Below are 25,184 nucleotides of genomic sequence, written 5' to 3' on the forward strand. Positions count from 1 at the left end.
GCCATGTTAAGAGTGGGCAGGGAGCCGGAGGGAGGCGTGCGGCAGGCGGCAAGCCGTTGTGGTGAGGCAGGGTTTCTCTCTTGTTACGGCCCGAGAAACAAAACCGTCCCCTCAAAAACAGTGTCTCACAAGGGTTCTTGGCGTGCTGCTCCATGGGACCCGTGTGCTGAGCCCTGGGGAAGGGTGGGGACAGGGACACGGTGACAGCTCCCCTGCGGGCGGCTGTGCCAGGATGCCCCAGCCCCACAACGGCCCCGCCACCCTGCCGTGCACCCTGGGCATGAGGTGGCCAGAGAGGCCTGGCAGAGCACAGCTGTTCTACAGAGCCATCTTGCCACCTTTGGATGGGGCAGAGAATTGATTTTAAAAGCTCCAGGCTGGTTTAAAAGGAGCTCCTGGACCTACCCTTCCGTGTCCTTCAAAATACCCCACATTCTGTAAACTTGAGTATTTTATTATCAGTGACCATTTAACTCCCAGTCCTCAAAAGTTTGTGTTTCATGCAATGGAGGAGATGAAACCCGTTAAGAAGATGAAGAGAGAATTAATGCTGTCAAGATAACAAAGAAAATGGGCCTTGCAGCAGCAGGCTGAATGAGTATTGATTGTGCAAGGTGCAAGACTTGGGAGCTTGGACCTGGGTTTCAGCCATGAAGATGGATGGGAAAGCAGGTAATATGAAGTTTCTGGACTAGTCAGGACACATGTCAAGCAGTGATACCTAAACTGGGTACCTGAGTGATATGGAGGATTATGGGAGGTAGTTTTTGAAGAGGAGCATAAATGGGTTTAAGAGACTGCAAGCTCTGTTAGGATTGCAATGAATTTGAGCCAGGGACAGCCTTAAGAAGGTATCAGAAAGATGACGATTTTCATTTGGAAAAGAGGTGAGTCTGGAGCAGAGATCAATTGCAGTTGCCTGTACAGAAATGGCTGTTGAATTTCTATTTGGAGATATTACATAGAAGAGACATTGCTGAAATATTCTGTAAATTCTGTAACAGTATTTTGTAACAGTATTCTGCAGATTATGCAAATTCAAAATGCAGTAATTGATTTTTCCTGAATGCCTAATGTTTAATCCCACTTTTCACACTGGGTTATTTATTAACACTCAGTAAACAAAGCATTATATATTTATGCATATCGTTCAGATTGGAACCTTACTTTTTTCCAAAATGGAAAACCATCTATTGCTTTGTATTTTATTATTGATTCCTGCCTTTGCATCATCAGACTTTTTGGTAACACATGTCAGAAACGTCAAGGTAAGTAATCAACCATGTATGGGGCTCCCGTTCTTCATAGATTAACCTCCTGCCATTTATCAACATTTATCAGAGAGTTCATACAGTGCTGCCACCAGAAGCTTTGTGTTCTCTGTTACCAGTGAACACAAGATCAGACCTGGGACTCAGGCTAGTTTACCTCTAATCAGACCTGGGACTCAGGCTAGTTTACCTCTAATCAGACTCCATTTTGAATCAGCTTTCAAGAAACTCTCCTATCTCTCTTTTTGAAAGCATCACTTTCCTCTGTTTTCCCTGTCATCACCACATAACGGTAAAATGGTTTAGTGTAAATGTGTAAAACAATCGGTGCTGCCAGGGAACTGACTTTAGCACCTGTAAAACAATGCAAAATATCAGTGAAAAGATGCCTCTAAGAAGCAGAAAGCAGAGATGTAACATGGCATCCAGATAAATACGTCCACTATCCAAGTGACGTGGTAGGATTTTTCTCAAAAGATTTGCATGTTAGCATAACATGAAATATATCTCTGTCCCTCAAAGGGGCCATTCTGTTTTTGACTGAGTCTCTGAGTAAGACAGTGCTGCCTGGTGTTCTGCCTAATTTTCTTCATTTAAGTTGCCAGCCACTCCTACTCACCTCAATCAATTATTTTCCTCACTCTCAGTAGTTACATACTATGAAAAGTTACAGAGGGCAGATCTCTCTAGGGAGCACTGTAGGTTAGTGGGTAGAACAGGACAAAGCAATTTACAGTCAATTGCTGTTGATGAGATTATGGTCTTTGCCAAGAATTTTTCTTTGAAAATCAGGATAATAACATATCTAACTTTCAAAAATCAGCTTGAGATTTATTGCTGCAAATTGGAGATGCCATGGATTCTTATTATTTAACCATTATGTAGCCCAGATATAACGTAGCTTTTTCCTCCTAATTACCATACTACCTGTTGTTCTCTGTATGTCTTGCAATGCTAAAGCCTTTCTAAATGGAAAGTGGCCAAAGCGCTGTGCAATGCTCCATCCGTACATGCAGAACACTACAGAAAAGTCAGTTGATTCTCCCAGTTTTGTAATATACTTTATGCAAATGTAATTTGATTGAAATGGAAGAGATTGCTATGAGGTCTGAAGGTCTCGGTCCCCATCCCTGTCTTAGCTCCTTTGAGCAAGTAGTATGCCAGTGAGTAGTGATGAAGCATGGCTGGAATTCTGTCTGGCTGATGACCTTCAAGCTGTCAAAGCTGCTTTTAAAGCTATAGTCAAGTAAACACAATTGGCAGACCCAATTCTGCTGAAAATTGAACAAAAATCTGAATCAAAGATCCCTAAGTGCACTTGTACACCTTGTTCCTATGCATGCAGCAACTAAGGGTGGGAAAGTTTTTTCTAGATTAAAAACTACCCCTATAGAACTACATATTCAAAGCACAGGTAGTGATGATACAGCCTTCCTTTTATAGCCCTCTCATTTTGGCAGCGGCGAGACTCCTACATGGCTCATGAGGAAGTTTAGTTGTCATAGCTTAGCTGCATTGTGGTGTCTTCTCTGTGATTTCCAATTAGCATCACTTGGGATGGTGAAATCTTTAATGTTGCTGTAGATTTGGAAATAATTTTCATGCCTTATTTTTCCTACGTAGTACTTAGGGATATATGCAAATACCTCGTTCAGTGTTGTGAATTCCCGGAGGTCACTTCAAGTTAACTGTACAGTCTTTGCTGACACTTTTACTCATGCTGTGCTTTCGTTTCCCAAGCTGTAAAATCAGGGCTTCTTTCAACAAGTACTGTAATGGGAGCCCTCTTTTCCCTCCCTATTTTCCTGGGAGTTCAAATTTCTTTTTTCCTCTGCTCTTCCTCTCCAATTTCTATAGATTTTTTGCACCTATATTCTTTGCTGTTGCCACAGCAAAACAGTATTAAACAAAAGCAGAATTTGTTACTGTTATACAACTGAAAAAAAAATTCTAATAATTGGTGCAACTGGCAAATACGTGCAAATACTATAGAAAGATTTTATCAAGTAACTGTAATGACACAAGGTAGAGGATATTAAAATCTCAGCTTGATCTAGAATTGCATAACATTTTTTAATGAGACACTATCACTTTCTGCACCACGTAGCTTAAATGATCTTGATGTTAGTGAGGTCTCTGGCTACATCCAAGTAAATGATTAAGAATGAAAAAAAAAAAAAAAATCACAGGATCACAGTCACCTAATCCATTCCCTTGTGCAAATCAGGGTCAGCTAGAACAGGTAGCCCAGGATGATGTCCAGCTGGATTTGAGTATCACCACTGAAGATCAGCCCAAGTACAAAGCGATTAATACCTTTCACTGGGAGATATTTCTCTATTTTCTTTCTCAATGAGAATGGCAGAGTATCCCCCCCAAATATTTACAGAATCAGAACAGAACTCTTTCAAAACTACTGGAGAACCCATAATTCTGATAAAGAATGTGCACAACAGCAATTCTATAAAAATTAAATGCAGGTAAAGTATCTTTTCATTTAGGAGGTAGTAGTCAGAATTGCAGAATTTGTAGCTAAAGAACACATTTTTGTAGTTTTTTGTATTCTTAAACTGCTTGGAAAAAAGTTTAAGGAAAAGTTTGTGCCAAAAAGCCTGACATTTCAGTGACTTCCAGCTTTTCATTTCCCAGGGTCCATATACCTCAGTTCGTGTTTTGTAAGGGGAAATGATTAGGTGTAATGATAGTACAGATACAGAAAAGGTAACTTGCGTTTTGGAAAGGAAGGATTTGAATCAGTGTATACTCTACACAGCCATTAAAAAAGCCCACATAAGTTTGTGAAACAGGAGAGACGTACACACAGAAATCACCTGTATGGCAATAACGGTTTGAAAGATGAACCTGGAGAAACATACAGACTTTTTGGCCAGACTCTTACAGAAGCTGAGAAGCCTCCCCCAAAAAACCTTGCATTACCATAGATTTAATATAGTGTCTTGAAAAAAAACTCCAAAATAAACAAAAAAAATCCCTCTGTCTCAGTTTCCAACCTGTAAAACTCCTAACTGTGAAAGGTAACAAAAGCCTTAAATGTACCTGAGATGTGTATCTGACTTGAACCGTTATTGTGTCTTTACCCCTCTATTTGGTGGAACAGGTAAACATGCTTGCACAAATTGTGATCCATGAGGTTCTGAGAACCAAAAGAGATAAGGTATTTGTAGCCAAGCTTACGGGAACTGAGTTACACAAGCTGTTATTTTAACATGATTCCGTAAGTACGTTTGAAGCCTGTTCTCTCTTTCAGAAGAGAGTACACGGTATTTTTTTAGAGCTTCTGATATTTGCATCTACTCTGGGAGCAAATACACCAAAAAAAAGTTGTAACAGCTTTTTTTTTTCCCCTCTATGCAGCCTTTCATAGTGACCACCTCTCTGTAAGCCTAAGAATTACCATCTTTCTTACCTATTCATGTTAGAATGAGAGACTGTTGGGGCGAAACCGGAAAAATTTAGGACAAAGTCTAAAGAGTGTAAAGATGAGTGCGAGTGCGCCTGATAGTTTGGATGTGTGTGTGACTGGAAAAAATGTGCAAACTCATTTTTTTATGTTTTGATACAAACGCCTTTTTTCTTCCAATGGAGAATTAGTTTGAAAAGACAAAATATATACCACAGGACCCCAAAACAGGAATTCCCAAGAAAAAATGTAACCCTCAGGACAAGTTTTTACTTTCATGTCATCACACAGCCAAACTATACTCAAGGAAGCCGTATTAAGCAGATTTTAGTGTGTTCTTTAGTCTCAATGACATTTAAATATAAATAGCACTGAGCATTCAAGGCTCTTTTCCTCTCACTCTCCCCTCATCTCTCAGACGGTCCATTATTGTTTTTCAGCTGTAAGAAGATAACTTCTTCTTGTGTCACTTGAGCAAAATACAAAATCAGCATCATTCAAAGTTTAACTTACCTTTCAAACCCACAGTATTTAAGGTGCGCTAACATCAAATGAAAACCAAAAGATTCACCAAAACTGGGAATGCTATGAACAAAATAATTATACCTGCCTCAGACACCTTACTTGCTCTTCCCTCAAATTTACTTCACTTTACTAATTAGGACCTTTCTCAAGCCTGGACAATTTCTTTTGACGTGGAAGCAGAAGACAACTAAATAGGTGCCAAGTGATTTATTTCTAAATGCAGCTTTCCTACCTCAGTTATGATTTTTTTCCCTGTTTTTCTCTTTACAGAAGCGAAGTGCTGATAATGACTTGGTGAGTAAGGCTTGATTTTGTCCGGGCTACTGAGGGAGATTTATGGTGACAAGAATATTCTTACTGTGTTCACGACATGTTTCTATGAGTCCAGTCTGAGCAAATAGATATTTCTGAGTGTGTGTGACAAGGGGAGTAGCCGCGAGTTGCTTGTTTTAGGCAGTAGGACTAACTAGACAGTTCCTTTCCAAGCTCTGATGGAAACTCCTGGACAAGGAAAGAGAATGAACAAATTATTTTTAACTTCGTTGTATTTGAATAAATAGGAAACTTGTTTGAAGTCACCTCTATATCTCTAACAGACATCCCTTGTATGTTGGTTTTATTTTTATTTTTATTTTATGTTGTAGTTATTTCTAAGGAAGGCAAGAGGCCTCATCTCTGAGGCTGATTCCACCTGGCACGTGGACTCCACTTCAGCAATGCTTAAATGCTTTGATTGTTTGGTGACCTTAATCAACCATCCAGAGATCAGGCCCACCATAAAAACCCCAAGGTTCTTTCCAGTGCTGGTTTTGCTGCCAGAAACAGACCTTGTTGTCGTGGATTTGCTTAAGGAGTCCTATCTGTTGTTACCTACACTTTCACATAGTCTCCAGCAATCTTATACCTGAGCATTCAAAGAAAATAAATATTGCCCTACCCATTTCCTTGTTTAAAGAAGAATGAGCTCCAGTTGTGAGGAAGTTGAGAATAACATAAAATGGAATTTGGAGCCATCTGGAATTGTTTAGGTCTATTTTTAAACAAGATGACTACTTATATCCCTGCTCTAGGAGTCATCCACTCAACTGATAATTGCAGTCACTAATACTGTAGTTGTAATACTGTAGGCAGCAGTACATTGTTGTGCTCTTTGACTAACCATAAACAAAAGTCACAGTCTCAGTAGAGAAAAAAACCTGATTCTTATAACGGCAGTATCTTTGCTGTGGTGGTAGTATTTTGTTAAAGAGGCTACAGTTATAACTCATGGAATAGCACCATGATAGCAATGTGATAGATATCCAAGGAAACACAGCTGTGCTCCAGTTCTTATGATTAGGTCTTTCTTTTTAAAAATATGATTATAGCTGATTAACAGATACATCAGTATAACAGCTAGCTCTTTTTTTTTTTTTCATTTTTCAATTTACAGGTTGTCAATGGGATAGAAATCTATAGCATGAAAATTGATAGTAAAGTAACTTCCCGATTTGCCCACAACGTCATCACCAGTCAAGCTGTCAATCGTGGAAACGTGCACAAAGAAGTCTTCTTTGATGTTGAACTCCCTAAGACAGCCTTCATTACCAACTTCAGCATGTATGTACTCTTTACAATATTGTTAGAGAAGACTAAAAATCTGTGCAAATGCAACTGGGAGAAACTGAGCCCAAATGTTCATTTTTACTTTGCCATTTGATAGATTTCTAAATGCCTCCTGGTAATTTTCTGCTACTATTACCTTAACATGCAAGATACTTGGAGAAAGACAAACATTGGTACATCTATAGAAAAGATGACTAATTTTCAATTATTTCTATTCATCATCATGGACCTTAGGGAATGGGAGATCTTCTCTGGAGATCCATTCACCTTTTCAGAAATACCTCTTACTTACTCTGGTCTTTTAAAACCAGAAAAGTTCTATTACTTAATTTCCCTGATGGCATTATAGCTTAATTTATCTCTTCGTCTAAAAATCATATTTGAATGAAGGGCAGGAAATAGAGAGAAATATCCCTTTGCATTTGTACCTTTAGTTGCAATAATATGCAATTCTCACACCATTATGAGGTTTAATTCAGTTTAAACACGTCCATCTCTGCTAATCGCACTATGCCTGTTTTATTTTCAGTGAAAAGAAACAGTAGCTTTTAGGGTACAAATACTCTTAATGCATGCTAGAACTTCTGTTATAGGATGAGGTGAATCCCCTGTGAGAAATACCTGCTTAATGGTGTAAGAAGTCTAAGGATGACATGTTCAGCTGTAGACAGCTACATTTGGACAGATGAGTCTCATCCAGAGAGTCATCTTGCCATGAGATGAGATGAGATGAGATGAGATGAGATGAGATGAGATGAGATGAGATGAGATGAGATGAGATGAGATGAGATGAGATGAGATGGTCAAGTTGCTGAAATGTAGGAATACGGCAGATGTAAGTAGTGTTGCTATCAATCAGCCCAGTTTTGATTTAATTCATTTTCAAAGTAAAATTTGGTTTAGATTCTCTTAAGATACTGAGCACAGAGCTCTTAATTCCAGCTAAATTCACTGAGAAGACTAGCTTCAGTGAAAGTGCTCAAATCTTGGCAATATCAGATTCCTGGAAGTGCTGTTTAGCAAACCAATCAATAAACAGAGAATTGCCTATAGTAACTTTTCATGTATTGGTGCAAACCACTCAGCTAAACCAGGACTTTTTCATCTGCAGGACAATTGATGGTGTCACTTACCCTGGAATTATAAAGGAAAAAGAACTTGCAAAAAAGCAATATGAGAAGGCTGTTTCAAAGGGACAGACTGCTGGTCTTGTCAAGTAAGAATGATGTCTTGTGTGGCTTCCACATCATCATCCGATAGCAAATTGTGAGATACCTTGTTCTGGCATATTTCTGAAGTTTGTTTTTTACAAGACCAAGGAACAATCATTAAGTTAGAGTTATTGTAGTGTAAATTATAAAAACGAAATACAACTTCTGACTATGCAAGCAGCAACTGCAATTATGGTAAGACTGTGTCTGTAACTTTTACTGACTTTGTATGACCTGTTCCTGGGATTAAGCTCACTGGGAAACTTGAATAAATTGTACACTGTTTGAGTATGATTTTAGCAACAGATCAAAATTCCCATATTTGTTTTACTCCTTTTTGAAAATTGTACTCCACCAAGCCAAACAATAAATACTGTGAAAGAGGATAAAGATATTATTTTTCTTACCCACTTAAATACAGAGCTTCAGGAAGAAAAACAGAAAAATTCACTGTCTCAGTCAACGTTGAAGCAGCCAGTAAAGTCACTTTTGAACTCACATATGAGGAACTGCTGAAGCGACAGTTTGGAAAATATGAGATGTTCATCAAAGTAAAACCAAAGCAGCTTGTCAAAGATTTTGAGGTAAATGGCAAACTGTATCAAATTGGATACTGTAACTTAAGAGATGATGAAATTCTGTACATCTGTTGAAAGTGGAGTACCATGGTCATTCCCATTGGTTCACAGGTGAGCTAAAGGCCCATGATAATATTTCTAATGAATCACATGGGTAGTCCAGTATGCTTTAGTGCAGGTTTTTATTTGTAAGCCTGACAGATTGGCTCAAGCCTCCAAAAGAAATGATATATGGAAACCTGAAAAAGCCATTACGATGCCTTGGGGTAAAATAGAAGACTAATAGCTTTTATAAATGCCTTGATAGTATAAACTACACCTTTCTCACACCACCAAGAAAATACATCATCTTAAATTACAATGATACATATATTGCATTCTAGAATACTGTGGCTTTTGTGTGCCAAAACTTGTCTTTGATCACTCCTATCTGCCTTGCTAAAACCCAGCTCTACAGCAAAATTTTTCTCCTTTGTATGCCCAGAAAATTACAAACTCAGCATCTCTAAGAGTTTATGCAGCATTATTTTAAACGCACTATGACAGAAGGCATACTGAAATATAGGATGAAGCTGGGCACAACTCACAGGTAATAGCTGGGTTACATTTTTGAAGGACTTGAGTATTTATTGACATTTTACAAAATTCTAGTATCTAGCTTTCAAACAAGTTATGTTTCTATTGAGGTTTATTTGTTTCTAGCTTTGTTTTTAACTTCTATGTATAAAAAGCCTGTTTGGCTGATGGTGTGTCCACACAAGTGTGGATTTGGACTGCCATTATGAATTACAAAATTTCTTGTGCTTTTACTAAAATCCCTCTTTCACATCTGTGGTTGCCTGCTGATCCTCCTGTAAATGGCTAAGTTGATATATTGCGGGGTAATCGATAACAATGAATTTTCAATTAATATTTCAGATTGAAGTAAATATCTTTGAGCCCCAGGGTATCACTGAGCTGGAAGCAGAAGGAACATTCATCACCAATGATCTACAAAATATCATTAAAAAAACTTTTTCAGAGAAAAAGGTACAATGACTACTGACTTCCATAATTTATTTGTTACAGTTATAATTCTGAAATAATCTCAGTGCAAAAGTGCTGTAGTGGCTAGCAATGGAAGTGAGAGGAAAAAAAAAATAGAGAAAATACAGTAAAAGCTTGTCTGTACAAATGAGCTCTGAATTCCAAGCTAGCAAGTTGAAGGCCATCTCCATGCAGTTCAGAAGCCACGTAGCTGTTAGCATAGTACTGTACCCAAACTAGTAGGCCTTGTCCCACAGCAGTAGTTGGAAACCTGGACGCTGATAGGACTATTTCTTACAGAAATAGAGTCAGTAACAAGTACTTTTCTCATGTATGGAGGTGGTAGAATTGCTAAGACATAGGCTGCCCAACAGCTTTATCAAAGGCGTCATTCAGAGTGGAGGGCTGAACCAAAGAAGAAGGGGAGGTAAACCTATGAAGAAAGCCCTAGATAGCAGCCTTCACATATCAGATACCCATCAATAAATACCTAAATATCTATGGATACAAACTAATACCTAACCTGATGAAACCAGTTCTTCTCATGTCTGTGAATATAAATATACCAGTTTCACAAAAATGCAAACTTCTTTATGTTCTGTAGAAACTTTTCAGCTATTAAGGTTCATACCTAATGAAGGCTTTTCTTTTCAGGGGCATATCTCTTTCAAGCCAACTCTTGATCAGCAGCGAACCTGTGAAAATTGCTCGCAGTCGGTCTTGGACGGGGATTTTACTGTAAGATATGATGTGAAGAGAACAACTCCAGATAATTTGCAGGTAAATCTGACAGCTGGAAATTTGGAACTGTTGAACAGCTTAGCTTGTGTAGTAAAGGTCAGGCAGTAGCGAGGGCTAGCTGTTCCCTAAAGGATGAGGAGCTGAGTGTGACAACACAGCTGACAGCACAGGGGCTTCATCAGCCAAGAGCCCACTCCCCATGGTACCTGAGCAAGGCAGACCCAGAGATGGTAGTCAAATTCAACTGAGAGTCCAGGTCATCAAGCAAGTTTGTGGTGATGAGGCAGCCCAAGGTCGAGGTGGGAAGTCAGTCTGCAGGGTGGGATCCAGATCAGTGGAGTCCCTGGACAGGAAGAGGTATGGCTGTGACACAGGTGGAGACAGGTATTCTTACAGTGTAGCTCAGGCAGGGACTTAAGGCCCAGGCTTGCACTTAAATGAAGCTCCTGGGCCCATGGACAGAGGCGAGACTAGTCAGGGCCATTAAAGCCTATTAGTCCACTCAGGGTCTAGACAGTAAATGAAAGCAATTTCTTCTTTATCCATTTTATCTTTATAATACACAAAAGTCTTTCTTTTTTTTTTTTTTAATACATTTTAATTTTCAGATTGTCAATGGCTACTTTGTACACTTCTTTGCACCAACAAATCTTCCAAAGTTGCCCAAGAATGTTATTTTTGTAATAGATATTAGTGGCTCAATGTCTGGAAGAGAAATAGAACAGGTAAGTTATTACATTACTATAAAGTCCCAATGGAAGAGCCTGTGTTGTGATGGAAGGGACGTGGTGGCTCATAGTGCATATGCGCTGCTTAAGCTATACCAAGTGGTTTTATGCAGTGACCTCTCTAATGCTCAGTATCATAAGTACTAGTTTGAAGTGTTACTGTAGAACAAAATTCTATACATTTAGGCTATATTTACTTACTTATAGATGTTATTAGTTCAAAACGCTCAATATCAACATTTCCAGAGAGCTCTGTCACGTGTACTGGACAGTTCCAAAATTAAAATGTGCATACAGTATTACGTGCATTATCTATGTTGTTCATTCTGTCTCCTCTGGGAAGCAGCAGCTCTTTTCATAGCTAGAACTCCTCATTCTAAGCTCATGCTTGGAATTTTCAGGTTTTGGTGCTGCAACAAAATATCCATGCTTGCTTGCGTATGAGCTTCTCCACCAACCTGTAGCTACCCATTTCCCATCACTTTCAATTTGCCATGCCAGCTCACCTCAGTGTAAGCAACGATCCATGATGTGAGACCTGATTTTCCTCTCAGCTACAAAGATTTACCAGATGTAATTGCAACTGGCTGACTTCACTAGAGCTACTCTGAAATAGACACAGGGACTGGCAAGGACAGAACAAGCTCAGAATTTTTGCACGACATACATACTGTGTAAATTATAAAAATACCCAAATGCTGAGAAATTAATCATGTAAAATCTGTAAGCACCTATTTCGTTAAGTGTTGAACCATACATTTAAATCTCTTTGTCTTACAGACAAGAGAGGCACTTCTAAAAATCTTAGATGACATTAAAGAAGATGACTTCTTCAATTTCATACTCTTTGGTAGTGCAGTACACACCTGGAAAGAAACATTAATCCAGGCCACTCCTGAGAATCTGGATGAAGCAAGGAAGTTTGTTCGGGGCATTGACACTGAAGGCAGTAAGTACTTTACTGGACTTGCCAATAGGTTGTTGTGTAAGTTAATTTATCAATTCAGTCTGTGAACACAATACTACAGCTTTTTTTTTTTTTTTAATTAACTGGTGAGACACTCCTAAAGTTGAAATTTACTCAGAACATGACATCTATTTTTCCTTATGTTTCCAAAGTCCAGGTACTTTTCTATCGAAACATCCCACTGCTTGCAAACCCAAATCTTTCATTTTCATACTGCAATGAGATCTCATCAGATTCCAGTGAAAAATGGACCTTTATTTTGACTGTCTCTGCTGAAACCAAATTTCTATGTCTACCTTGCAGTGACAAATTTACATGGTGGTATAATGAGGGGAATTGATATGCTGAATGCTGCTCATGAAGGAAACCTTGTGCCCAAGAGAAGCGCTTCTATAATTATCATGTTAACAGATGGCCAGCCAAATGTAGGTAAGTTTGTGTTGGATGGAATAATAAAGAGAGTGAATTAACTAACAAAAAAATGCTCAGTTAAAATTGGCCACCATCTTTGACTTCTGGATGTTTTCATGATTTAAAAGGCTGTAGTGTTACTACTATACAAGCATCATACTACTACAACAAGTTTTTGATAATGCCTCCTAAGAAATCTGCACATGACTAGCCACGTTTCATTTTGTGATAATTTTATCTATTTATGAAGAAAGCTCAAACTTTTTCTGGTTTGATGCAGGCATATCAAATACTCAGGACATTCAGGCGCATGTAAAAAAAGCCATTGAAGGAAGATATCCCTTGTACAATCTCGGTTTTGGCTATGGTGTTGACTACAGCTTCTTGGAGAAGATGGCACTGGAGAACAAAGGATTGGCCCGTCGGATTTATCCTGACTCTGATGCAGCTTTACAGCTTCAGGTGCAATAATCACCACTTAAATTAGATGAGAGATGCATTAATTCAGACAACTATATAAACATTCTTATTTTGAAGTAATCAAAATCCCAAAGTGTAATCTGGTACTGGGATACTCAAGAGTCTGTTGTAATCAGAATATTAGTTGCATTTAATTTTCCCCTTCCCTTATATAAGCAGAAAATGGAAGGACAGTAACAGGAAGGTACTGCAGGCTATGGAAGAGGGTTCAAAACTTGGCATAGGGTGACACAAGTCATGGTTCTGAAGGACACTTTGGTGTGCAGCAAAATTGCTGCAGTCATCCATTATATCGCCCATACCTCACAGATCATGTAGTTAATGTCACCTCAAGGGAAGAGAAGGATGACAGAGCATAAAGGCTCTAGATATTCTGTCTTTAGGAGCTTACTGCAAGTAGGTCTGTCTTGCCATGCTTCTGAAGCATTTTACAGTCATATAAGGCATGAAAACAGGTACAGGCAGTACAGAGTTGACCTTTTTTACTTCTCGCATTCCAATAGCAGCCATTCAAAAAATTCAGCAAAGACTTTAGATACTAGATTTCATTGCAAGCTCTGCCAAAATCAAATTCCTAGTCTCCTTTGTCATTTCAGTCTCTGCAGGGAATAGATCTAGAAACTTATTTCTATCAAATGAGAGGAAGCTTGGGATCCCTCTTGATTAACATTGATGGAACTCATCATCCACAGCATGTTGTTCTCAGATATTTTTGCTCTCTCTTAGTGAGACCGAAGAGTTTGTATGTCCTTTCTCATTTCCATTATTTGTAGATTTTTAGGCCTTGCGCTCTGAGATTTAATATTTAAATATTTATTCTAAAATACAGTTCTAGTTTTCATTGCTGAAATAGCAGGATGTTTCTGGGTACAGGTCTACCTATGAAATAAAGAAACAATGATAGTTAAATGTGGTTTGTTTGTGTTTTTTTTTTTGTCCTGTAGGGGTTTTATGATGAGGTGTCGAATCCCATGCTCACAGATGTGGAGTTAAACTACCCAGAAAATGAAATATCAGACCTAACTAAAAACATTTTTAAGCATTTCTATGATGGGTCTGAGATTGTGGTGGCTGGGCGCTTTATAGACAACAACCAAAACAGTTTGACTGTAGATGTGAGAGCTGAAGGCGTAAGTATGGATTTCTTTGACCTAAGTAAGGTATTTCCTTGCTATGCAAAATGTCTGAATGTTCAAAGCTGGCAATACGTAAAATATTTACTGGTATTTCTTTACCTCAGTGACAGGATGTGTTACTGCATATGTGAGAAACTAAATGCACCAAAGTCATTGCTTTTAAAACTGCAAGTTACTTGCCTAACTCCGTCGGGTATGCTGGGGTCAGTCTGGAACAACTTTGTGCAGTGTGACTGGATTAGCTTTGCTAACAGATTTTTTTTTTTTGTTTAGTCTCTAAATACCCTACCTGGTTCTTTCAGGAGCCCAGTGTTCAGTGTTCACAGACACGAGTCTTCACTGGGTGAAAAAAAACTGATGGACAAGCCAGCTGAATATTTGAAATGCCTTCCTCTTAAAATAGAAGTCTACTTCTAATATGAACCAAGTGATCTAAATACCTCTCCAGATCTGGATTCTGTAAAAATATTTGACCCTGCTATTCAAGAAGCACAACACAAATGTATTATAGGTCATGTTATCATAAATGCTGTGAACTGTGTATATGCCCCATGCACTGTGGTGTATTAAATATATTATGTGAAATTAGGTATATTTCAAATACAAGTAATGTGTTATTAGTTAGCCAGCATATCTGCTTGAACATGTTCCTATATGAAATCGGCATCATAATCAAAAAGTTCTTTAAATCCTGAGTAGACAAATTCTAATGAACAAAAATGCCATGTGAATTTGGAAACTGCATTAGGTCCTATAGTGTACACTACTAACCTTCACAGAAGCAATAGAACAAAGATCCTGATACAACACTGACAATTTCCTGGGCAAGTGCTGTGTAGGACCAGACTGGTTTTCAATTTAATAAGATTTTCAGATGTGAAGGTCTTGATTTTGGGAGGTTCTGGAAGTCCCTGGCTACTTACGATACAAAGAAATTTCCTTATTGCTAACAGGCTAATGACGCCCTGTCATATACTACACAACAAGACACTGAGCAAACTGCTAAAGCTTTTCAAGAACAAGAATACATATTTGGAGATTACATTGAAAGGCTCTGGGCTTATCTCACCATTGAACAACTCCTGGAAAAACGGTAATTATATCTAGGATAATATCTTAGCTGTGAACCCGTTAAGCCATCTGACTGGTGCAACTTCTAGGATACGAAGCTGAAATTCTCATCACACTGAGGTGCCAATGGGGAAGCATAAAAAACAGTAAGGAAAATCCCCCAACCTATTCTCCTCCCCAGCCTCAGTATTCCTGTTTCAGGTTGCAAATGAAACAATTTTAAATTATTGCAAATATAAAGCACAGTTTTGCCTTTTTCTTGGGTAGCCAGTGGAATCAGAAGTACTCTTAGACTGTAACAAATACTCCTTATTGAGAAATTAGCTGCAGAGAAACGACTTCACTTTAAAGAAAAAATATTTAATCCAGAGTTCAGTGAGTAATTTAGCAATCATTGGTGCTAGGAGTCTCTACCTGTATTCAGTATTGCAGCTACGGGAGAAGAAAAGGAGAATCTTACAGCCGAAGCCCTGGCTCTCTCACTAAAATACAAGTTTGTAACGCCACTGACATCCATGGTGGTAACAAAGCCAGAAGACTCTAACAATCAAGATGGGATTGCCGATAAACCCGTTGAAGGTATAGACATTTTCAGTTTTACTTTATTTGAGAAGCCAAGTGTTCTTTTGATGTTCCCCTAAAGAAAGGCTTTTGTGTGGGCACAGTTTTAAACATGTATCTGAAAAATCTGCTTTCCAAGCCTCGCACGTGTATGGTTTATGCAAAACTAATTTTCATCATAAAGCTCATTTCCATCAGACCATCCTTCATTACCAAATCATACAGGCAAAATGCTATCAATTCAAAATAAGTGTATTTTAAGCTAAATATATAAAATATTACATTAAAAAAATGAAACCCAAGAAGCATTTCTAATCTAATAATCCAGCTATATTCAGTTTAGTTCACATCACTTTCTCCTTTATTTTTCTACATATTTCAGCTTAGGGGTAGATGTAGTAACATCTTTCTACATGAAAGGAGAAAATTTGCCTGAGATCTGCCTCGTGCAGGATGTATCAGCTTGTAAAAAGAGGGAGATTGTATCTGTAAAACACAGTATTGCTATATATTGCAGAAAGAGAAGCAATTGCATTGAAAGTGCACAATTTGTTCTCAACTCCTCTGATACTTTGTCTAATTATTAACTCCTCGCTCAGTAAAACACCGTGCTTTCATACGGTTCAGCCTCTTTGTTTAACCTGTGTGAAACAAAATGACTCTGTTCCTCTTCAGCAAAGTAAGGCAAATGCTGTCTGCTCAGTGCACCCCAAAGCCACCCTGCCCTTATCTATATGTGCTGTTTGGGCAATCCTCATCTCTCCCTCACTCAACAGGGCTGACAAACCTCTTGTGAGGCTTTTCAGTCTCTTCTATTAGCATCCATTTTTTCCCCAAACATTTGCTTAGTGCCCCTAAAAGTTCCTTCCAGGCTCTGTGTGGGCTCTCTGATGGCTTCTAGATGAAAAACTTGCTCATCTCCTGAATTTGGCATGGCAACTTAAGGCATTTTAGCATAACAGAGATCCTTACTGGAGGTTGGTGGGTTTTTCTTTCAACTGGAGTAAGTCCTGAAACCAATTAATTGCTAAGTGCCCTTCAATTCTGAATAATTCTTCAGGCATTCTGCTGATAAAATTTTTGCATTATTTTTCATAACTACCATAACGGGATACTGACATAAAAACACCTCATGTTTAATTTAACGTTCAAGTCACTATACAGCGTAACGACTTTAAAGTTTACAGCTGGACTCCATAAGATGGAAAAAACTTACCCAAACATCTGACAGAAGTGGCATCCACTCAGAGTGATCTTCAGCTCTTTGCTTTCCCTTTCCAGGTACTTGTAGTACAAAGGCCCTTTTCTGAACCTCTTTCCAAGTAAATCCTCTTTGTATGTAGAAAGTATAGAGCAGTAACAGGAGAAAATACTCAAACCACTGCTGCTGTATAAGAAAAGAAAATCATTTTTACACACCCTAGAGTCTAGAGTCACAAATGGGATTACTGAATCATCCAGTCAGTATTAACGGAACGATGCAAATGCCTTGAAAAGCACAAAAGAATAAAACCAATAAGGAGCATTTTGCAATGTGGAAATGGCAGAACAATAAAACAATTACTAATAATGCTCTTGTCTTATGCATAATTAATTGCAGTTTTGCTGCCCCACATAACAGCTTTTTACTTTCAGCGTGTTTCTGTTTGATCTACAAATATTGAGTTGTATCATTGTGAAGAAATGGAATTGTAAAATACTGAAGATACCTGGTTGAATTGTCAAACAGTTATAGTTTTTTTTCTTAGAACATGTTTTAACAGGGTCAGAATCCTTCCTGTTTATTCATACAACTGAAACTGTAAATTTCTCTTTTTCTTCCTTTTACTTCTTCCCTGCCCATGGTAACAGCTGAAGGTATGTACGTTTCTTATTAAATTACTTAATATTTTTAACTGTTAGAGATGTATTTCCTGCATCACTTACTTGATCTAGGATGCAATATTTTCATAAAACTCTTGGTGAATAAATCAAGACTGTGTTATAAATAGATTAAAAAAAATTCAGCTGGAAAAGCGTGTAAATACCATTTACATTTACTAAATTACATTTAGCGTGTGGTTCCTCCTATCTCTGATAATTGCAGCATCCCACCATCACAGAATTCAGGCCCAGTACAACCAAGCTGCTTGCCAGGGCCAGCACTGTTGACTCCTGGATACCTGTGTGTTGCAGTCTCTCATACAGAGACGTCTTCATTGACGCTGCGATTGCTACTTCTTCAGCACAAAGCAGTAGCCTTCAGACACCTCTCCATAGCTTCAGATGTAAAAAGAGCAGAAGGCTAGAAAAATGTGGAAGCAGGGGGGTGAATCTTACTGACTTCCCAGTCGTGCAGTTTAGAACAAGACGGCACAGAGGAATCAGAGAAGAGCAGGTTGACCCAGCCCCTTACGGAGCAAACCCCATGCCCTTGGAAAAGTGACGTTTTTGCTGAAAAGTAGGGTGTGCTTTCTGCCTGTTCATGACATTTGCTTTGTTGCAGTACTAAATAAACTGCTTTGACTCAATTTTTCTTTTTAAAATATTTAGAAATTTATACGCAATTGCAAGATTTTTGGAGTTGGGTTTGGTGGAAGGAAGGAAGTGGGGGAGATTGTTTTTTATTCTTTCTAGCCTCTAAAATAACATTTTGTTTTGTTCACAGCACAGGCTGTCACAGCTGTTACGCTGGGTAAGTCATTAGTTTAAGTTTCTAAATGAAGCAGCATCTGTCAAAGGAAATTGATTCAGACAACTGAAATTGCCAGAGAGAGAAACTGCCTTTTCTGGGTTTACAACTGTATTTGAACAAATACCACCAAATTCTACCCATGGCTAAAATGTTGCTCATCGCTAAAAACACACTTAAAGGTTGAAGAGTACCAGATGAAAAGGTTTCAGCTAAATAGCTTTTAAGGAGTAAATGCCAGTTCATCAAACCACCATTTTTTCCTGAAAGCTGTTTCCCAAGCACAGAGGATGGACTTGAATTTGCATCTCCTTTGGAATTATATAAAGCAAGGGACTACAATGTCAGCATCTCTGGCTAAATTAATGTGTTCTGTTACTTATACAAAAAGAAACTGTTTTATTCAAGAGAGAGACAGCAACTGACCCTTCAGATTCCTGGTTGGGCAATCCTGGAAATGGGAGAGTTAGATTTAAGTTTTTGCTCTGGAGATTACTCTCAGTCTCAGTCTCAGTCTCTGTCTGGTTTTCTCACATCTTCATTGACTTAAATTCATTCTGGAAAAAAACAAATGTCAAAACCTCAAAAGTTTTCAATGGATGATATTGCATTTCCTTGCTGATAGACAGCTTAATCCTTAAGTCTGAAACATTTGTGTCCTACAGATACAGTACTTGGGCCTTGTGTAAACCCTAAAAGCAATTCAGACTACAAGTGAAATCTGTCTTTATCCTGAAGCTGTGCTTGATTCAAAAGGGGCACAGACTGTTATTCCATGGACTATATGTTTTAAAAACTAGGATGGAATTAGCAATTTACCTAGCATATTAACTTCCTGATATCTTACGTGAACTGTGCAGATAGCATGTAAATATTCCATTTTGATGTGAGTTCTTCTAACAGGTTTTTTTTCTTTACTCTCAGCAGCTCCACAACTATCATCTTACCTATATATGGCACACCCCACATGGTATACTAGTGGTGAGTAGTTTGAGTAGTGTCTGCTTAGAAGGAGAAGAGAAGAGGGTATTTAAGACTAAATTGCATAATTCTTATTAGTCTTTTTGATAATTCCCTTCCACAAAAGCAGCCGTTTTTTATTTCCCAGGGGCTAGTATTTTAATTTACTTTAAACATCTCTACATGTTTTGTAAAGATCAAGTCACTGAGATTATATATGGTCATTTTTACTCCTCCTTCCCATTGCTAGGCTTTGTGTTGGTAACTGCCTGTTCTCTATTCAGATGAACTTCCTGGCCTCAGTAATATTTTCATGGCCCTCCGAGATAAGCACTTAGAAGCGGCCATCCCAAACCTACAATCCATGAGCAAAATAGCGCAGTGGTCAAAAGGCACAGGATATATGTCACGTACCTGGGAAAGATGAAGGGAAAAAGGCCATAGTTCACTTTGGGGAGATGGTAGGAGCTTCCCTGGGACCCCGCCACTCCTTCGGAGGATGGGCTGGACTAAGCTGGGCGTACAGCTTGTGCAGGGACCAGTTCCTGCTGGTCCCCAGCATCAGCAGTTCCATTGCCACAACGTTGAACGTTCATGTGGAACTTTGAACCTGCATCGCTATACAAATACCAGTGATTTGCCTTTACAGTTGATGGAGATCCACACTTCATTATATCAGTGCCACAAAAAGAAGACGCCATTTGTTTCAATATCAATGAAAACCCGGGTGCTGTGTTAAATTTAATAAATGACCCAGTTACAGGTGAGTTTTTAATTTTTTTAAATACAGTTAATCAAGATACTTATAACAAAATTTCTTACATTTCAAGGCTACCTCTCTCTTTTGTACTATATAAGTTTTTTTCCCAGCCAAGTTAGTAGGAGTTCCTGTAGCTGTGACAGGGTACCATCACCATGACTGTTTTCAGTTGTCGGAGCAAAATGCGCTTTTAAACGTTGTTTGAGAACCACTGTGAGAGCTGAGAGACACAATTCGTCTCAGTGAGCGGTAGTACAAGCAATAAAATAATCCTTAGGTTGCCATTTCATGGAATACCTGGTAAAGAGAGACTGATGTCACACAGGCTATTTGTGCCCGTCACAGACTCTTTGTGCTCTAGGAAATATTAAACTTTCCTCGATAAAGTGACTGTTGTCTTTGTGGAAATCCACAGAACAGCCCCCAGAGCTTTATTCTACTTTGGCACAAACATGCACAAGTAATTCTGGTCTCTTTTTCGACTCGTATTTGTTTCCTTGAGGAGTTGTTAAATTTCCATGACGCTCCTTGATATCAGTTGATCAGATCCTATCTATAAAACAATACTTGATGTTTCCTTTTGATATTAGGCATCACAGTCAATGGAGAACTCATTGGTGATAAGAGAGCAAATACTGATGGAAAGGTCCAAAACACATATTTTGGAAAACTTGGCATTGCAAATAAGCACCTGGATTTAAAACTGACAGTAACTCCTGAGAAGATCACAATTCAGAATGGCAATGAAAAAACGGGTTTCACCTGGCTTGACTCAGTCACCTTGCAACAGGAAGGGTAAGGCTTACAGAAAGAATATCAGGCTCCTGTTTTATTTTCTACACTATTTTTAGTGATGATCAATAATATACTTTTAAGATTTGTTGTCTGAATATACAAAAGAAACTGATTCAAGTCCTGCTGGATTCTGCTCTCTACTTTGTTGTGTAACTGCTGAATGATTATTCATAAATAATTCCTCTGCTCGAAATAAGCAAAAGTGAAGAACTTTCCCTGATTTTCTATTACTACAACTAAGGTAAAACTGGATTTGGTATTGTGCTTAATGCAACAGTGTCTTGCAAATACTTAAAGAGTAGCTTTAGACATAGTGTGTAATCTTTCAAAGAAAGACATAATAATGTGCTGTAAACAATCTCCACTTTAAGAAATGGAAATTGTGATATTTCTAGAAGAGGTACATTTTGTCCTGTCAGCAGGTATGTTTTTCATGAGATTTATCTATTACAGAATCATTTATACCTGTGCAAAAGGAAGTTTAGAAAAGGAATGGGCAGCATCTCCTCTTCATTTACGTTTTCATTGTGTACCTGGAACAAAATTACTGCCTTCTCAAAGCATGGCACTGCAACAGAAAGAGCACCGCAGCAGAACTGTTATTCATACAGCATGCTTATTTTTTTATTACGATAGCCACATTGATGATACCACTAACACAATCAGAAGCAAATCTTCCTTGTCCTAGCACTGAGGCAGATGGTTCAGGAGCTGTCTTTTCTGAAAAACAAAAGGAAAAGGTGTCAGGTAGCATCCAAGCAAGGAAGCGATGGTTTTAGCCATAACATTTTTGTTACTGAGCATGAGGTGCTGTATCTACATATCACTAACCTATCTGTGATGAATTACGTCGTTACAGGATGAGTTTCGGTAGAAACATCTTGCTGAAAAGTTTAAAGGCTAGGTAGCTTTTTACAGTGTAATTTAGTATGAGTTGGACTGTCTGTGAACACACACAGATTCACGTGGACCTAACAAGGCAGCAAAACCTCTATTTTAAAAAACACTGAGCAATTTATAAAGTCATGTTTGTTTGTTGGACATGTTTCTTCTTCTCAAGTTTCTTCTCCTCAAGTTTCTTCTCATTGCTGTTAACTCTAGGAAGCACAATGCCCTAAGTCAAGTTTCTCTTTTTTCCTCAGTTTAACTTTGATAATTAACAGAAAAAAAAATCTGGTGCTCTCAATGGGCAGCGGTGCCTCATTTGTTATTGTTTTGCACGAAGTATGGAAGAAACATCCTCTCCACCAAGATTTCCTAGGACTGTATACGTTGGAAAGTGATAAACTGTCTGAACAGACCCATGGATTATTAGGTATGACTTCATTTAGTGTTTTCATGCTCGTCTTTCCTTATGAGGCTACATAATTTGTAGACACAATCTTGTGCTTAGCCTTCCTGAACCGAGATCGCAGAGGAAACTGAGATGACATTGATTGGCCGTATTAAGATTTCTGACAAAATATTCTGGGCTCAGACTTTATGCATTATCTTTTCATAAATTCCTCTGCTGCTGCTGAAATCACTAGCATCCATTTTCCTCACTGGTGTCTTTAAACCTCTTTATCTTGCTAAATCCCACCTACAGATTTTTTTTTTTCTTACTACACTATTCCTCCAGTCTCTTGGATGGTTTGCTCTCTCCTTTCATCTTATCACCTTTCTCCTAAGTACAAGCACTCTGAGAGAATACGTGTGTTTGCTCAATCAAAATTTGCCAAACCTCAATTAGGACATCCTTGTAAGAAAAGAAGTTGCTAAGGTATATCTTGATTTACTAGCATATATTAAAATCTCAGAATGCCTTGTATCGTCTAAGATTTTCCTCATGTTAACTAACATTCTTTATTCTAGTAGAAGGCGAAGTTGGTAAGTCAGGGATCAAAATTTTGAACCCATTGAATCCTGTTTTCTGCCAGCGTAGTGGGTTTGGTGGTGTGCATTCTCAGCTGGAAAATACACAGCTAGCAGCCATTTTCCCTTGCCTTCCAATTTTCACTTACAAAATCAGGTAAGGGTGGCAAACAATCATTTTGGGTCAATAAGTTTACTCCTTGTGGAAAATAATGAACTGCTGCAAACGTACCCTTCTCAGTCTTGGTATGCACTTCGGGGCCTGAGGAGAGTGAGTCAAAGCATCAGTGGCAGTACGTGTTAGGGTCCGTGCGTCATGGGAAATGGTGTAACAGAACAGAAAAAGAGCAGAATAAGGATGGAATGTTATTCATGCTTTCCTGCTCCAGTCTCCTCAGGCTAAAGGACTTCTCCACACAGAAGTCATTCTGCTATGGTATGAATTGCAAGTAGCAAGAAAATTGCAAAAGCCCACGTGACATGTGGGTACACCATGTTACAGGTCACTGACTTACACATCGCTATTTTCATCATCTTTGACTTTGCCTCCGTACTTCACTAAGCAAGCTAAAGTCTGTGCTCGTTATAGCACTCAAAGCACCAGCAGCATCCTGCACCAGCCCAGACAGGGCAAAAGTGTGTGAAAGCTAATCCTGGCAGGAGCGCGAAAATTCCTTAGGTGTCAGCCTTGTTCTGAGCATAATCACATCCAAAAATTTCAGAGGTCAACTCATGCATTATTTGATAAAAAAAAAGCTAAGACTTGGAGAGTATGTAATAAATACAACTGAATCGAGACACAAAGGGAGGATATCTTGAAGTATATCTAGAAAAGGCTAATTTTACTGTGCACTCAGAAGCTGGAACTTACATCCAGATGATATGCATAGAATTCTGGCTTATAAAAAGAAAATAATACCATAGGCACACATTCAACCTTACACGAAACCTGGTGTTTGCTTATCCATTCAAAACCCGGAGGGGACATGGAAAACAGCACGGGAATGTAGACATTCTGGGGTTTCTCCTTCGTTTGTTTCTGTTTTATTGTGTGCAACATGCCTGAAACGGTCATTTTGGCTTCTATTTTTAGGACAGTTTTTCCACCCCATTGACTTCACCATACTTGAGGTTCATCCTGGGTCTGATCCCAAGAAACCAGATGCCACAATGATCGTTAAAAACAATGAACTGACAGTAACAAGGTAAAAAATAATTAAGTCCTTAGCGAAGACTTAGGAAAGATTACCTTGTCAAAATGCAGTTTCTGCTTCGATACGCCCATGACTGTATTTTCCCTTTCAGGGGCTGGCAGAAGGATTACAGAAGAGGTCCTAAGCAGGGCGTTGATATTCCTTGCTGGTTTGTTCATAACAACGGCGCTGGGCTGATAGATGGTGTTCATACGGACTATATTGTTCCCAGTCTGTTTTAAACAACTACAGCTTCCTCCAAATTCATGGGTATACAGGGTATTTGTCTGAAAGAATAGTATTTTTCAATGTTTAAGAAGTATTAAAAACACATAAGCTTACCATGTTTGGCAAAGCCAAGATATGACGGATTCTCACTGCATATTTCATCACATCTTAAGTGCTAAACAGCTATTCTGCTTGTGTGCACAGATATGACTCATCCCCTGAAATATCCTCGTTTTACTGAATTAACTTACTAGTTTTAAAATTGTGACTTCAAATGTTACTTTGTAAAACGTTACAGAAACATTTTATCTAATGTTAAATCAATAACTGAGCGTCAGGAGTGATTGAAATAAAAGCATCAGTACTTAATGCCTTGTTCTGTTACTCCAACAGCTATCACCCTTTTCATCCCGGTGTCACAAAGCCCAGGATGCCAGGTGCATTTTGAGGAGAGCTGACAGAGCAGCAGGTATTTCAGGATCGGTCAGTAGCACTTAAAACCATCTGACCACTTGGCTGTGCAGCACCGAGGGCCAGTGCAGCGCCGTCACTCAAGATGACTGTTAGCATCCAGAACTTCTGTATTTTAGTATTTTAATTTGAGCTTCACTTTTCAATGCCCATATCTTCATAAATTAATGAAATACCACAGTTCCAAACAGCACTCAGATTTAAGTAATAGTAGCTGTCTTTTGGACAATACCTTTTTTGTGTAAGAAAGAGCCTTACTGTCTTCCAGTAAAATTCCTCCCTCTGTTCCCATAACAGAATTTATGTACATATTTCAGGGCAAGAAATGTCCCATTTATTTATATATTCATTTTGTACTGGAAGAAATTGTAAGCTCTTAGTTCTAAAGCAAAAAAATAAGATTTCTTATTTACTTCGAGTTTTCTTTTAATCAAATTAGCCATAGCAAGGCAATCATGGTCTCACATGGCAAAGTAGAAAATTTCCCTACTGTTATATGACAAGGAGAGAAAGTCAGCAT

At 38.5% G+C, this 25,184-nt stretch overlaps 1 protein-coding gene and 1 long non-coding RNA gene across 2 annotated transcripts; one reads left to right on the forward strand and one right to left on the reverse strand.

The window, feature by feature from the left end:
* Nucleotides 1-7: 7 nt before the first annotated feature.
* Nucleotides 8-24,653, forward strand: LOC104008704 (inter-alpha-trypsin inhibitor heavy chain H3-like). Its single transcript, XM_087744585.1, has 20 exons — nt 8-672; nt 5,488-5,511; nt 6,650-6,816; nt 7,934-8,038; nt 8,455-8,617; nt 9,530-9,640; nt 10,292-10,417; nt 10,987-11,103; nt 11,887-12,055; nt 12,377-12,502; nt 12,765-12,946; nt 13,909-14,094; nt 15,054-15,193; nt 15,596-15,765; nt 19,307-19,384; nt 20,013-20,126; nt 20,714-20,918; nt 22,061-22,233; nt 23,866-23,977; nt 24,078-24,653. Exons 1-20 carry the CDS (start codon nt 661-663, stop codon nt 24,205-24,207), a joined length of 2,610 nt encoding a protein of 869 aa, XP_087600711.1. The 5' UTR covers nt 8-660; the 3' UTR covers nt 24,208-24,653.
* LOC148050145 (uncharacterized) lies at nt 10,263-17,273 on the reverse strand. Its single transcript, XR_015701468.1, has 3 exons — nt 16,949-17,273; nt 10,585-10,721; nt 10,263-10,373 (listed from the first exon to the last, which is right to left on the reverse strand). It is a non-coding gene; the product is annotated as an uncharacterized LOC148050145 (long non-coding RNA).
* Nucleotides 24,654-25,184: the final 531 nt, after the last annotated feature.

This window comes from Nipponia nippon, unplaced genomic scaffold (assembly GCF_047370975.1).
Source record: "Nipponia nippon isolate SJK-2023a ecotype South Korea unplaced genomic scaffold, ASM4737097v1 scaffold_9, whole genome shotgun sequence".
Classification (NCBI taxonomy): domain Eukaryota; kingdom Metazoa; phylum Chordata; class Aves; order Pelecaniformes; family Threskiornithidae; genus Nipponia; species Nipponia nippon.

Excerpts from the sequence above, each read along its gene's own strand:
- LOC104008704 (XM_087744585.1), top strand. Across the intron at positions 19,385-20,012 it reads CCCCACATGGTATACTAGTG|TTGATGGAGATCCACACTTC; the intron begins GTGAGTAGTTTG and ends TTGCCTTTACAG. Across the intron at positions 22,234-23,865 it reads ACAGACCCATGGATTATTAG|GACAGTTTTTCCACCCCATT; the intron begins GTATGACTTCAT and ends TTCTATTTTTAG.